Source organism: Capricornis sumatraensis, chromosome 2 (genome assembly GCF_032405125.1).
Source record: "Capricornis sumatraensis isolate serow.1 chromosome 2, serow.2, whole genome shotgun sequence".
Taxonomy (NCBI): Eukaryota; Metazoa; Chordata; class Mammalia; order Artiodactyla; family Bovidae; genus Capricornis; species Capricornis sumatraensis.
In genome coordinates this window covers 166478161-166492626 of record NC_091070.1, presented here as the reverse complement: position 1 = coordinate 166492626, position 14466 = coordinate 166478161, and the positions used below count along the sequence as shown (strand labels likewise).

General features: G+C 38.6%; 1 protein-coding gene and 1 pseudogene across 3 annotated transcripts in view; one reads left to right on the top strand and one right to left on the bottom strand.

Annotated features, from left to right (window-relative positions):
- PTGFR (prostaglandin F receptor) overlaps positions 1–3307 on the top strand; it is a 61792-nt gene extending 58485 nt beyond the window's left edge. The window contains exons 2-3 of one of the 3 annotated variants that reach the window (XM_068965968.1): positions 328–520; positions 3279–3307. In XM_068965968.1, coding sequence (XP_068822069.1) covers positions 328–520; positions 3279–3307 — 222 coding nt within the window. The other 2 variants (XM_068965969.1, XM_068965967.1) reach the window with 2 other exon arrangements.
- Positions 3308–6622: 3315 nt separating this feature from the next.
- LOC138069965 (sentrin-specific protease 8-like) lies at positions 6623–7255 on the bottom strand (annotated as a pseudogene).
- Between the last annotated feature and the right edge of the window lie 7211 nt (positions 7256–14466).

The following is a 14466-nucleotide window of genomic DNA, read 5'->3' as shown; positions in this document are numbered from 1 at the left end:
TCTATTCCCAGAAGTAAGAAAAGGTCTGTTCCTAGGATCAGCGTTTGTTTGCTCTTCGATCATTCTGTTTGTGCACATTTGACTTGCCATATAAGTTGTCATTTTCATAGTTCTGGTGTCAGTTTGAATTCAAAGGATTCAGATGTCTATGTCAATGTTTCTGCTATTTCTGCTATTTTGCTATCATTTCTTTTTCTTGGCATTTTGCAAAAGAACATCACTTTGTGGAAAGTGAAATAAATACCATGTAGCAGTTTGTTAAGTTAAAAAACTGTAGGACTGAGGAAATGTCTACCAAGTGATTTCTCTATTTTGTTTATTTTGCAGGTGACAATGGCCAGCATTGGAATGAATATACAAGATTTTAAGGATTCTTGTGAAAGAACCCTTTTTACTCTTCGAATGGCAACATGGAATCAAATCTTAGATCCTTGGGTGTATATTCTTCTACGGAAGGCTGTCCTTAGGAATCTCTATGTGTGTACCAGACGCTGTTGTGGAGTACATGTCATCAGCTTACATGTTTGGGAGCTTAGCTCCATTAAAAATTCTTTAAAGGTTGCTGCTATTTCTGATTTACCAGTTACAGAGAAAGTAACTCAGCAAACAAGCACCTAGTTGAATAGGATGGTAAATCAGTGTAGGTCTAGGAAAAAATTTAAAAAAATGTTGGCAATACTTCAGTTAATTGTATAAATAGAGAAAGTCTAACTGGAAAAATCAGCCCTCACTCAGATAGTATGGGGGCACTTTTGTCAGACTTGGCTTTTAAATTTGTTAAATTAGCTGTATATTACATATTTTAACATGCTTTTGTCAACTGGAGGTAAATGTGATAAAATAATGCCATAGGAGTCAAACTGAAAGCAATTTGGGCCTTATCTGTGCTATTGATGCTTTTGAAATGAGTGACTCTCTTGAAGCCTGAAGCGTGTATTTGGTCTACTACCTGCACAGTGAAATGGCTATTTAGGGGGGTCACTGCTCTATGTAGACCAGGCACAGTGAAATGGGGGACCCTCTTTTGATCTGGTCTGTTTTACTCCTTATTACATAGCCTCAGTTAATACATGCGTTGTCATGTCACAGGGGATTGATCGTGGCTTCTTATAAATGACTTCCACATACGTGGTTGGCTGTCAGGTTGCCTGATCTTGTGAGCTTGTTTAGAATGAACCTTTCTTTGTCATATTTGACAGATACGACTGCTTGCATTTATTGATATGAAGGTCAGTTTTTATTTGAAGATATTCTTGTTACATCATAGATTTGCACAGTTTTCAAGTAATCACCATTTCCTCTGAAAATTCTCATGTATAGTCAATAGTTTGTAGAGAAACAAAGTCTCTGTGAGCAGGTGTAGAGGTGACTTGCACTGTAGCAGTTCCTAAGGAACTCAGCCATGGATAATGCAAACAAGCAGAAGTTCAATCCCAAGTGATGGGTGCAAAGAACATTGGTAAAGGTGCTCTACCTGAGCACCATTGACACAGTGTCAGGGAACAAAAGAAACACAGCCTCTAGAGAAAAATATTCAAAGACCATCTGCAGCTAGTGTGTTTCTTTTCACTTATACACACACACATACTCTCACACACACCAAGGACATCAGAAATTTCAGTTGAAAAGAATTCCTTAAATCTGTAAGATGGCATCTTCCAAAGCCTGTACTACCAGTGTCAAGGGGAAGTTTGGCAATTAGCCTGGCATTTTGAGACCCTCATAATGATTAACCAAAAGATAAAAATCTGTCTCCAAATCTCCTAATAATACTTTAAATTTTTTCTTTGCTTGTTTGTGTAATTGAACTCGAAGAATTTTAGTAATCATTCAAAATGTCCTGAGTTTGTCAGAGCAGAGGGTAGCTAGTTCTGCTTTATAGTCAGGAAATTCATTTCTATAAAAAAAAAAAAACAACTCATTTTTTTATTAGTTGGGGTCTGTTTTCATATTAATCTTCCTTGTGAAACTGACTAGTTCTCTAGGAAATCTGTACAGATCAATTAGACTTAAATTACTATTTTTACAAATTTTTGCTTTTGACTGGTAATTTAAAAGTTCTTGTTCTTGTTTACTTTGGTGAATGTTGGTAAATTCTAATGAATACATTAAAAGAATGTATGCTTAATGTAATGAATACACTGGAAGAATGTTTGCTCAAGCAAACAGCCTCAGTGAAGATTTAAAGACAACTGTTTTTTTCCCCAATGAATTTGAAGTAGGGCAACATACATATACACATTGGTATATGATATTCTTAGTTTATGACCAGTAAATGATGAATCACACCAAGTTAGGTCATTCACATATATAGAGCACATAGTAGATGCTTGATACTTGCCAAATTGAACTACTGGAAAGGATATCTTGGTGCAAATGAGCATGGAAGTGCAAAGGTTTAGTGTACTTTTAGTTTAAGCTGACAACTACATGTTGGTTATTTTAAGATCTATCTATCTATCTCCAGTGTATATACTTTTTAAAAAGCCATTGCAATTTGTGATTGCTGTTATATTACATAAATGTTCTCACATGTTTTAGGGGCACTTAAAGACTAAAAGAATTTATAGATGGTTTAGAGAAGATATGTATTTCCTACATTTCTTTGAGAGAGTGTTGGTGTTCTGTGAGCTGAGGTAGAAGGAATCAAAGTTCCATCCTTTCTCCTCGGGCTGGTTGGGATGCTTCAGTGAACAGTCCCATAGAGCCTGATCTAGGAGATCTGTAGAGGAGAAAACCCTCAGTTTTAGGCCTTTTCTCCTTGAGAAGACAAATGACAAATGTTTCTCTCTTGCTGTGATGTCGCTCTGGCCATGTGTGTCTGTGTTGAGGAGATATTGTGACATGGCCGTGGATGGGAGTGCATGAGCTTAGCATGCAAAATTTTGGGGAGTGACAGGGCAGTCATTCTCTGCATATCCTGGAAGGGTTATCTCTATTATCTGAGCTTAGGTTTAGGGCAACTAAATTGGTTTCATGATGCTGTTAAAACTCAAGAAATAAACAACCAAAAATTGGGGAAAAAAATAGTCAAAGAATATGTGTGCTTACATTGTGTTAGGCTTTTTTGTCCACAGAAAATGAAATGAAATGAGCATAACAATATGCATATCTGACTTCAGAATTTTATTTCTGTTATTATATGTATTTCCTTGTGGTTTGACAGTTTATTATGCAGTGAGTAATAAAGTAGAGCATCTACCAATAACTTTCATATATTTGTTCAAAGGGGAAGGATATTTGTTCAAATGACTGGAAATAGTGTTCAGCAAGCTAACCACTTTTGAAGTTTTACAGTCTACTCTAAAATTTATCATTAGACCATCAGAGTAACTGAATTTCCCTTCTCATTGGATAAAATAGTATCTAAGCAACTCCCTGGCTCAGAGGTTAAAGCGTCTGCCTGCAATGTGGGAGACCCGGGTTCGATCCCTGGGTCGGGAAGATCCCCTGGAGAAGGAAATGGCAACACACTCCAGTATTCTTGCCTGGAGAATCCCATGGACGGAAGAGCCTGGTGGGCTACCGTCCAAGGGGTCGCAAAGAGTCGGACACGACTGAGCGACTTCACTTTCACTTTCAAGCAACTTCATATACAATTTGATTACATTATTTCTGGGGGATTATATGTTTCAAGGCAGATTACTTGACAATAGCAGGCTTTTTCTAATGTTAGTGAACTTTAAAAAACTAGACTAAAAAACCCCAGCAGATGTGTTTAGGGGTCCAGTGAGATAGCGCTGTTTTATACTTAGCTTTAAGTATATCCAAAAATATCGGACTTTCTACTGATGGGTTTAACTAGGTGATAGAAATATGTTCTTTAAACATTTTTTTAAATAAAAGCAGAAAGTTGCTTCTAATTATCTGTTGTTGCTGAAGTGAAAAATACTAAGTTAATACATACACACATATACATAGAAATATCTGTCTTGTAAAACAAATGATCTTGTTTGATCATTTTCAGTATGAAAACGATAAACCTGCTTTAGTTTTGTGCCTAACCTGAGTTCAGAGTCCAAGTAAGATCATTTAGTAAATGAAGTGAACTTTTTGTGAAACTTAGTGCAGGCTTCACATATATATTATCATTATTGTTCAAAAATAATTGTCTAAAGTGAGACTGTAAAGGATGGGAATGTACATTTTCCTGCTTCACTGGGGGTCAGACTATTCTACTGCCTGGTAAATAATATTGTTGGACTTCAACTTGTCATTGACATATTTTAACAGTTGATGAAATGTGTTATGTGAATAAATGTATTTTATGCTCTTCATACTTGTTGAGTTGTATAAGAGAGTAAATAGTGATATGTGTATTTTTTGTCTTCCATCAGTATGCAACTCATGTCATTTTAGTGCTTTGACTAGTTTAAAACTTCAAACAAATGATTTCTAAAAAATAAACTTTTGGTGTTTATCAAGACTGGTTATTTTTAAGAAGATCATATAAAATTTGGAACTCTGGAACCTAAACTTTCAGGTTTAGGTTCCTGAAACCTAAATGAAGGATTTCAGCTTATTTTCCTTTTGCTATCCCTTTCCTGTCTACTTTTCTGTGACATCTGCCTTGTTTTTTTTCCTGTGCCTCATCTTACATAGGTAGGGTATAATTCTGATCAGAATTTGATCATTTCCAAAACACAGGGGGCACAAGTATACCTGTAATAACAACCCCCAAATCTCAGTGCCATTAATCTGGAAAGGTTTGTATCTCAGCCATGGATACTGTCCACTCAGAAGGGGAGCTCTGCTCACTGTGAGCACTCAGAGACTTTGGGACAAAGCAGCAGTAATCTTAGATGTTGCTTTTTGTGGTGCTAAAGGGAAAAACAACCTGATGAATCACACACTGGCTCTAAGAGCTTCCACCTAGAGGTGACACATGTTAATTTTGCTCACATGTCTCTGGCCAAAGCAAGTAAAACGGCCCCACTAACTTCAGGCAGGGCAGGTAAGTGTAATACTATGAAATATCACAAAGGAGGGCTGAAAAAAATTGGTAGATAGCAGTAGTGATTTCCATATTAGGTAATTTTTTTTTTTCCCCGTTATTGACTTCCTAGGATCATTCAAACTGGAACCAGGTTTAAATGTTTTAAAATATATATATATTTAGAAACATCATGGGATACAAATATTTAGGTCTCATTTATTTAAGAATCTTGTAATCTACAAAGATAAAGCAGAATGAATGCCATATATATTCCACAAGCTTTTCACAATTAATATAAATTTTAGATGACACCATAGAATAAAAAGTGAAAAGATTGGTTTTTAAAAATGCAGGGAGTAAAACATTCTGTACAATGCCAAGAATAGCCTAGTTGCAGCATTGTCTGAAATAGTTGTTTTTCTAATAAATGAAGATGTTTGAAATTTACTTTTACCTTTGCATTTTCAGTCTCTTTAAAATATCTTGATACCTTAATATACTCTTTGCTGTTGAATGTTATCAAACTATTAGAAAATCCAAAGTAGGATAATAGCACTAGAACAAGATTAAACTATGTTTCTTTTCTTTTTCACCAAGTCGCTTCATTTTGAACCGAAACATGACAGAATATGAAATGAATCAGAAACTTGGCAAAACTGAAATCTTAGGAATCTTGATGTATACCGAATGTTTTGTTCAAAGATTCTATAGGAAGTTATTGTAAAGAATTTCTGGCAGAGCTGTCTTTTTGCCCTGCAAAAATATCAACTGAAAGTAATATAATAAAGATACGACATGCAATTATGAAAAAGTATTAATAGTTGGAAGGTTTTTACATTATCAAAAATCTCGTTTGCTAAAGTATACTTTTTAGTTACTCATCTAGATTATGAAAGAATAGTGAAATTAAACATCTTTTTTATTTTTTTAAATTTAGAAAGAATAGCATTTCTTCTTTACTCTTGGTTCCACATTTCAAAAATTACATTGTCTGCATTTTGAATTAAGTGAAAGAGTTGAGAAAGGTCACTTTTTCTCTTTTATATCTCAAAATTAAATCAACAAAGTTTCAGAAGCAAAACTAGAGGTCCACCACAGACAGACATTTCAATACACTTATAAAGTGCTCCAGGAATCAGATGGGCAACTGTGGGCTAACATCATCTTTATCAAGTGTTGGCAAAGGTTATAGCTGGGAAAGCCTTTGCTTGTTGAATGGAAGAGTTATCATAGAACTGAGTAACAGATAATACTTCGATCTTGAATTAGCTTAGGTCTTAATCTGCTTCTAGCCAGTTGATCTCTTGAAATATGTGGGCTGTGCTTTTTGGTTTTTGGTTGCTCTATGATTTTCTTCTTGCTTCTAGATGTAATGTATTCTTCATTTGTTTTACGGATCAATCTTTTTTCTTTGGAACAAACCAGTGTGGATGAGGGAGCCCAAAAGGGAATTAATCAGTTTTGGTGAATATTTTGAAGACACCTTCACAGAACATATTGCTCTGAAGTTAGGGTTAAAGTGAAACTTTCCATTAGGATAGTGCAGAGGACAACATTCTCTCAGGGGAAAGTAAACATTCTAAGCTTTCCTTTCCTGGGCATCTTCCCTCAGGCACTGAGACTGCAGCCATCCAATGCATGGGGACAGGCAAAAGAGACTTCAAAAGTCAAATATATTTTCAACAGCTAATTTTTAGCAAGTCTGGCAATGAGATCTTTCCATTCTTCTCTCTTATTTGTGATGTATGTAGGAGAGATTTAGCTGCAATAGTGATTCTGGCTGTTGTCTAAAGGAGCTCTGACACAAGGCCTCTGTGTTACTTATCACATACATCCCACAGTCACAGCTGTTTTTGTTGAGCAGGGGGTTTCTCTTTCACAAACTCCAGTTTGTTTCCTTTTCTGCCTGAGAAAGCCTCTAGTTTTTCTGCTACCTGCTCTGCATGGAATGAGTTGCTACCATAAGAATCATAATTTTGAAAAAAGCCATTTTTACCTTGCAGATAAACCAACAACCTCCAGTGGGTTCCCCCAACTGTATGGTCGGAATTATCATTGATGGATAAAAAATACAACTTTCTTGTTGGGAAGATCCGAGGGTTCAAGGAACATGGTGATCTCTGCTGGGTTGACAGCCACTTGATGACCTGAGTAACTTTGGGGCTGATGAAGCAGATGTCGTCAGAGCAGTCATGAAATTGACTGTTGGCAAAGTATTCCAAGGAAAACCCAATAAAATGGTCATTGAGCTAGTTTGGAGGATCCAGTAGTGGGATGACTGCTGCAGGAGTTCATGTAACTCAAAACTACTGGGTCCATTTTGTACTGACCAGGGCTGCTCAGAAATTCCAGCAGCTGCTTCAGGCCTCACCACCCCTACCAGCCTCCAAGCAGCTCTGTCCTGGCTGGAAAAGGAAAACTACGCATCGGTTTTATATGCATCTTAGCCATAAAAAAGAGATGTAGAGTTAATGAAATCTGAAGGAACTGTACTTTGGATTTGAATGTAAACTCAATCTTAGAGTTTCATGTTTAATTTCATCTGAATTATTTTTAATGTCTGATTGGTAAAACTCCAAATTAGCAAACTGCACCTGTTGTTATATTGCTACCTTTCCCATGTTAAAGGAGACAGTTTTACACTAATACACACCTACATCATTTTAGTTTTAACAAATGAGATCATACAAGACATGCTGTTGTGTTCTGCACTTTTTTATTTCAATTTGTCGTTTCGTTGCTCAGTCGTGTCCAACTCTTTGCAACCCCATGGACTGCAGGATGCTAGGCTTCCCTGTCCTTCACTATCTTCTGGAGCGTGCTCAAACTCATGTCCGTTGAGTCAGTGATGCCATCCAACCATCTCATTCTCTGTCATCCTCTTCTCCTGCCTTAATCTTTGCCAGCATCAGGTTCTTTTCGAATGAGTCAGCTCTTCACATTAAGTGGCCAAAGTATTGGAGCTTCAGCTTCAGGGTCAGTCCTTCCAGTGAATATTCAGGATTGATTTTCCTTCACTGGTCTGATCTCCTGTAGTCCTTGTCAATATATTCAGAATACTGTTAACAGCTAAATAGTATTACTTAATATAAATATGCTATAATTTAAATTAACAATTTTCCCATTGAGGGAAAGTTGGTTTTGTTTTCAGTTATTTCCCTTTTTAAAATGATGTTATTTTTATATGCACAACTTTATATTTTTGTGTATGTGTGTTTTGTGGAATTGCTAGCTTAAGGCCTGCTCATTTTCAATGTTCATATGCATTGCTAAATTGTGCAATGTGTACCCCCATCCTCTTTTAAGAGAAAATGCCCTATCCGTGACATTAGCTACTTTGTATTCCAGTAATCTTTTTATTGGCACCAATCTGATTGGCAAAAAATAAATTATATTTAAGTCATCCTTGAGGTTACTTGCATTTTCCATTGCTAATGAAGACGAGCAATTTTTTATACGTTTATGAGTCATTTGCGCTTCCTCTGTAAATTTCCTGTTCCTGACCTTTATCCATTTTTAATATGCTCATTTTTTCTTCTTGACTTGCAGGAAGATTGTGTATATTAAGGATATTATCTTTGTCAGCTTGGGCTTCTCTAACAAAGTACCATAGCCTAGATGGCTTAAACAAATTTATTTCTCCTTGTTCTGGAGGCAGGAAAGCCCAAGATTAAGGTGTTAGACAATTAACTCGCAAGGGCTCTCCTTCTAGGTATCTTCTTGCTATATCCTATATGCTATGTCCTCACATGGCAGAGAGAGGAAGCAAATTGTCCGGGCTCTTTTTCTAAGGGCACTAATTCCCTTATGAAGACCTTGCCCTCAGGACCTCATCAAATGAGAACCTACTGTTATAGCACAGGAAACTCAGTGGTCTGTGTGACCTAAATGGGAAGGAAATCCAGAAAAGAGGGGATATATGTATATTATAGGTGATTCACTTTGCTGTACAGTAGAAACTAACACAACATTTTAAAGCAACTATACTCCAATAAAAAATAATTAAAAAATAAAAACAATTACCTCCCAAATGCCCCATCTCTAAATACTGTTACATTGGAAGATAGGGCTTAAACATAGGAATTTTGTGGGAGGGAGACACAATTGTGTCCATAAAAGGTATTGATACTTTTCTATGTTTGCTACAAATGCTTTTCTACCAGGCTGCTACTTTTTCTGCATTGAAGGTGTCTTTCAGCACATAAGAATTTTACATTTTCACTTAGACAGAACTAACCTTTAATGGATTCCTTCTTTTGTTTCTTGTTTAGAAAGACTTTCTGTCCTCAAAGATTGTAAATATATCCCCTTATGTCATTGTCTACAATTTAAGTTTTGTTTTTAATCTTTAAACTGTGTAGTTTTCATGGAATGTATGTTTGTGTGTCATGTGAAATGGGCCTCTAACTTTTCTTTCTAAATCCCAGATATATAACTAATAGATCCCACATCATGAGAGTAATTTCAGAATTTTGCTTCTAAGTTATATTTGTGACCTCTTATCTTGGATAGATTTCCACTAGGCCGTTTGAAATATTGCACTTAGCTCACCTGGCCTCTATTATTAACTCAGAATGGGAAACAGTGGTCTAGACCACACAATAATAAAAGTAATACTACCCTTAGTATTCAACAATGCCACTACCACTAGTAGGACTCAGCCTTTGAGTTGTTTTTTGAGTAAAGATATTTATGTAATACCATTTTTCCTGTTTGCCATATGTATTCCATGACCATCAATAGTTTCCAGGTGGTTAAATGGGTTAATTAGGAGGTATATTACTTTGCTGGGGCTGTAATAAAGCACCACAGACTAGGTGGCTTAAACAACAGAAATGTATTTCCTCACATTTCTGGAGGCTAGACGTTTGAGACCAAGGTGTCAGTAAAGTTGATTTCTAATGAAGCCTATCGCCCTCTTTCCTTTATCTTCACATGGTCTTTTGTCTGTGTCTAATATCTTCTTCTGATGAGGATAATATTGTAATATTGGATTAGGGCCCATCCTGGGGATCTCATTAACCTTGCTGTTGTTTAATTGATATGTTATGTCTGACTCTTTTGAGACCCCATGACCCACCAGGCTCCTCTGCGCATGGGATTTCCCAGGCAAGAATACTAGTGTGGGCTGCCATTTCCTTTTCCAGGGGATCTTTCTAACCCAGGGATGGAGGCTGCATTCAGGCCTCCTGCACTGCAGATGGATTCTTTACTGCTCTGCCACCTGGAAAGACCTTTGTACCTGAACATCTTGCTGAATCAGATTGCTGGACTCTATTCCACTGACTGATTCAGTAGGTCTTGGGAGGAACCACCAAATTTACATTTCTAACAAGATGTGACAAGATGGTGGAGTAGAAGGATGAGCACTCATCTTCTCCTGTGAGAATTCCAAAACTACAACTGGCTGCTGAACAGCCATAGCCAGGAGATGTTGGATCCCACTAAGGAACGATATCCCACATCCAAGGGCAAAGGAGAAGTCCCAGCAAGATGGTAGAAGGGGCAAAATCACATTTAGAATCAAACCCCATACCTGCCAGAGATGCTCAGAGAAAATGTTGTGCACACCAGGACCCAGAGGCCCCACAGAGACTGAGCCAGCACTGTGTTTGAGTGTCTCCTGTGGAGGTGCACGTCAGCAATGGACGGCTGCAGGGGAGGGGCTCTGGGTGCAGTAGACCTGGGTGTGGCATAAGCCCTCTTGGAGGAGGTCACCATTAACCCCACCAGAGAGCTACCAGAACTTACACAGGACTGGGGAAACAGATTCTTGGGGGGCACAGACAAAAGCTTGTGTGTACCAGGACCCAGGAGAAAGGAGCAGTGACCCCAGAAGAGACTGACCCAGACTTGCCCGTGGGTGTCCAGCAGTGTCCAGTGGAGGCGTGGGTTGGTGGTGGCCTCCTGCAGGCTGGGGACACTGAGTGCAGTAGTGCGTGCATGGGACCTTTTGAAGGAGGTAACCATTATCTTCATTACCTCCACCACAGTTTGGCCTCAGGTCAAACAACAGGCAGGGAACACAGCCCCAACCATCAACGGAAAATTGGATTAAAGATTTACTGGGCATGGCCCTGCCCACCAGAACAAGACCCAGTTTCCCCCTCAGTCAGTCTCTTCCATCAGGAAGCTTCCATAAGCTTCTTATCCTTCTCCATCAGAGGGCAGACAGAGTGAAAACCACAATCACAGAAAACTAACCAATCTGATCACATGGAACACAGCCTGTTCTAACTTAATGAAACTATGAGCCATGCCGTGTAGGGCCACTCAAGACAGACAGGTCATGGTGGAGAGTTCTGACAAAACGTGGTCCACTGGAGAAGGGAATGACAAACCACTTCAGTATTCTTGCCTTGAGAACCCCATGAACAGTATGAAAAGGCAAAAGGATGGGACACTGAAAGATAAATTCCCCAGGTCAGGAGGTGCCCAATATGTTACTGGAGATCAGTGGAAAAATAACTCCAGAAAGAATGAAGAGATGGATCCAAAGCAAAAACAACACATAGTTGTGGATGTGACTGGTGATGGAGGTAAAGTCCAACACTGTAAAGAGCAATATTGCATAGGAACCTGGAATGTTAGGTCCATGAATCAATGCAAATTGAAAGTGGTCAAACAGGATATGGCAAGAGTGGACATTGACATTTTAGGAATCAGTGAACTAAAATAGACTGGAATGGGTGAATTTAACTCAGATGACCATTATATCTACTACTGCGGGCAAGAATCCCTTGGAAGAAATGGAGTAGGCCTTATAGTCAACAGAAGAGTCCAAAATGCAGTACTTGGATGCAATCTCAAAAACGACAGAATGATCTCTGTTCATTTCCAAGGCAAACCATTCAATATCACAGCAATCAAGTCTATGCTCCAACCAGTAATCCTGAAGAAGCTGAACTTGAATGGTTTTATGAAAACCTATAAGACCTTCTAGAACTATCATGCCCAAAAGATGTCCTTTTCATTATAGGGGACTGGATTGCAAAAGTACAAAGTCAAGAGATACCTGGAGTAACAGGCAAATTTGGCTTTGGAGTATAAAATTAAACAGGTCAAAGGCTAACAGAGTTTTGCCAAGAGAATGCACTGGTCATAGCAAACACCATCTTCCACAACATATACACAAGGACATCACCAGATGGTCAATATCAAAATCAGATAGATTCTATTCTTTGCAGCCAAAGATGGAGGACCTCTATACAGTCAGCAAAAACAAGACCAGGAGCTGACAGTGGCTCAGATCATGAACTTCTTATTGCCAAATACAGACTTAAATGGAAGAAAGTAGGGAAAACCACTAGACCATTCTGGTATGACCTAAATCAGATCCCTTATGATTATACAGTGGAAGTGACACATAGATTCAAGAGATTAGATCTGATAGAGTGCCTGGAGAACTATGGATAGAGGTTCATGACATTGTACAGGAGGCAGGGATCAAGACTGTCCCCAAGAAAAAGAAATGCAAAAAGGCAAAAGGGTTGTCTGAGGAGGCCTTACAAAGAGCTGAGAAAAGAAGAGAAGCAAAAGGCAAAGGAGGAAAGGAAAGATATACCCATGTGAATGCAGAGTTCCAAAGAATAGCAAGAAGAGATAAGAAAGCCTTCTTCAGTGATCAATGCAATGAAATCAATGCAATGAAATAGAGGAAAACAATAGAATGGGAATGGTTAGAGATCTTTTCAAGGAAATTAGAGATACCAAGTGAACATTTCATGCAAAGATGGGCACAATAAAGGACAGAAATGGTATGGACCTAACAGAAGCAGAAGATATTAAAAGAAGTGGCAAGAATACACAGAAGAAGTATACAAAAAAATCTTCATGACCCAGATAACCACAATGGTGTGAACACTGGTCTAGAGCCAGACATCCCAGAATGCAGTCAAGCGGACCTTAGGAAGCATTACTACGAACAAAGCTAGTGGAGGTGATGGAATTCCAGTTGAGCTATTTCAAATCCTAAAAGATGATGCTGTGAAAGTGCTGCACTCAATATGCCAGCAACTTTGGAAAACTCAGCAGTGGCCACAGACTGGAAAAGGTAGTTTTCATTCCAATCCCAAAGAAAGGCAATGCCAAAGAATGCTCAAACTACTGCACAATTGTACTCATCTCACATGTTAGCAAAGTAATACTCGAAATTCTCCAAGTCAGGCTTCAACAGTATGTGAACTGTGAACTTCCAGATGTTCAAGCTGGATTTAGAAAAGCCAGAGGAACAGAGATCAAATTGTCAACATCTGTTTGATCATCAAAAAAGCAAGAGAATATTTAAAAAAAATCTGCTTTATTGACTGCACCAAAGCCTTTTACTGTGTGGATCACACCAAAATGTGAAAAATTCTTAAAGAGATGGGAGTACCAGACCACCTGACCTGCTTCCTGAAAAATCTATATGCAGGTCAAGAAGCAACAGTTAGAACTGGAACAACAGACTGGTTCCAAATTAGCAAAGGAATAAGTCAAGACTTTATATTGTCACCCTGCTTATTTAACTTCTATGCTGAGTACATCATGAGAAATGCTGGGCTGGAAGAAGCACAGCTGGAATCAAGATTGCTGGGAGAAATATCAATAACCTCAAATATACAGATGACACCACCTTTATGGAGAAAGTAAAGAAGAACTAAAGGGCCTCTTGATGAAAGTGAAAGAGGAGAGTGAAAAAGTTAGCTTAAAGCTCAACATTCGGAAAATGAAGATCATGGCATCTGGTTCCATCACTCCATGGCAAATAGATGGGGGGAACAATGCAAACAGTGAGAGACTATTTTTGGGGGGCTCCAAAATCACTGCAGATGGTGATTGCAGCCATTAAATAAAAAGATGCTTGCTCCTTGGAAGAAAAACTATGACCGGACTAGACAGCATATTAAAAAGCAAAGACATTACTTTGCCAGCAAAGGTCCATCTAGTCAAAGCTATGGTTTTTCCAGTAGTCATGTATGGATGTGAGTGTCAGACTATAAAGAAAGCTGAGTGCCAAAGAATTGATGGTTTTGAACTGTGGTGTTGGAGAAGACTCTTGAGAGTCCCTTAGACTGCAAGGAGATCCAACCAGTCCTTCTAAAGGAAATCAGTCCTGAATATTCATTGGAAGGACTGATGCTAAAGCTGAAACTCCAATAATTTGGCCACCTGATGTGAAGAACTGACTCATTTGGAAAAGACCCTGATGCTGGGAAATATTGAAGGCAGGAGGAGAAGGGGATGACTGAGGAGGAGATGGTTGGATGGCATCACAGACTTGATGAACATGAGTCTGAGTAAGCTCCAGGAGTTGGCGATGGACAGGGAAGCCTGGTGTGCTGCAGTGCATGGGGTCACAGAGTCGAACATGACTGAGCAAGTGAACTGAACTGAACAAGAACCTGCCTACCAATGCAGGAGAGAGACAAGGGTTTGATCCCTGCATTGGAAAGGTCCTCTGGAAAAGTGAATGCCTACTCACTCCAGTATTCTTGCCTGGAGAGTCTCATGGACAGAGGAGACTGTTGGCCTATAGTCCATGGGTCACA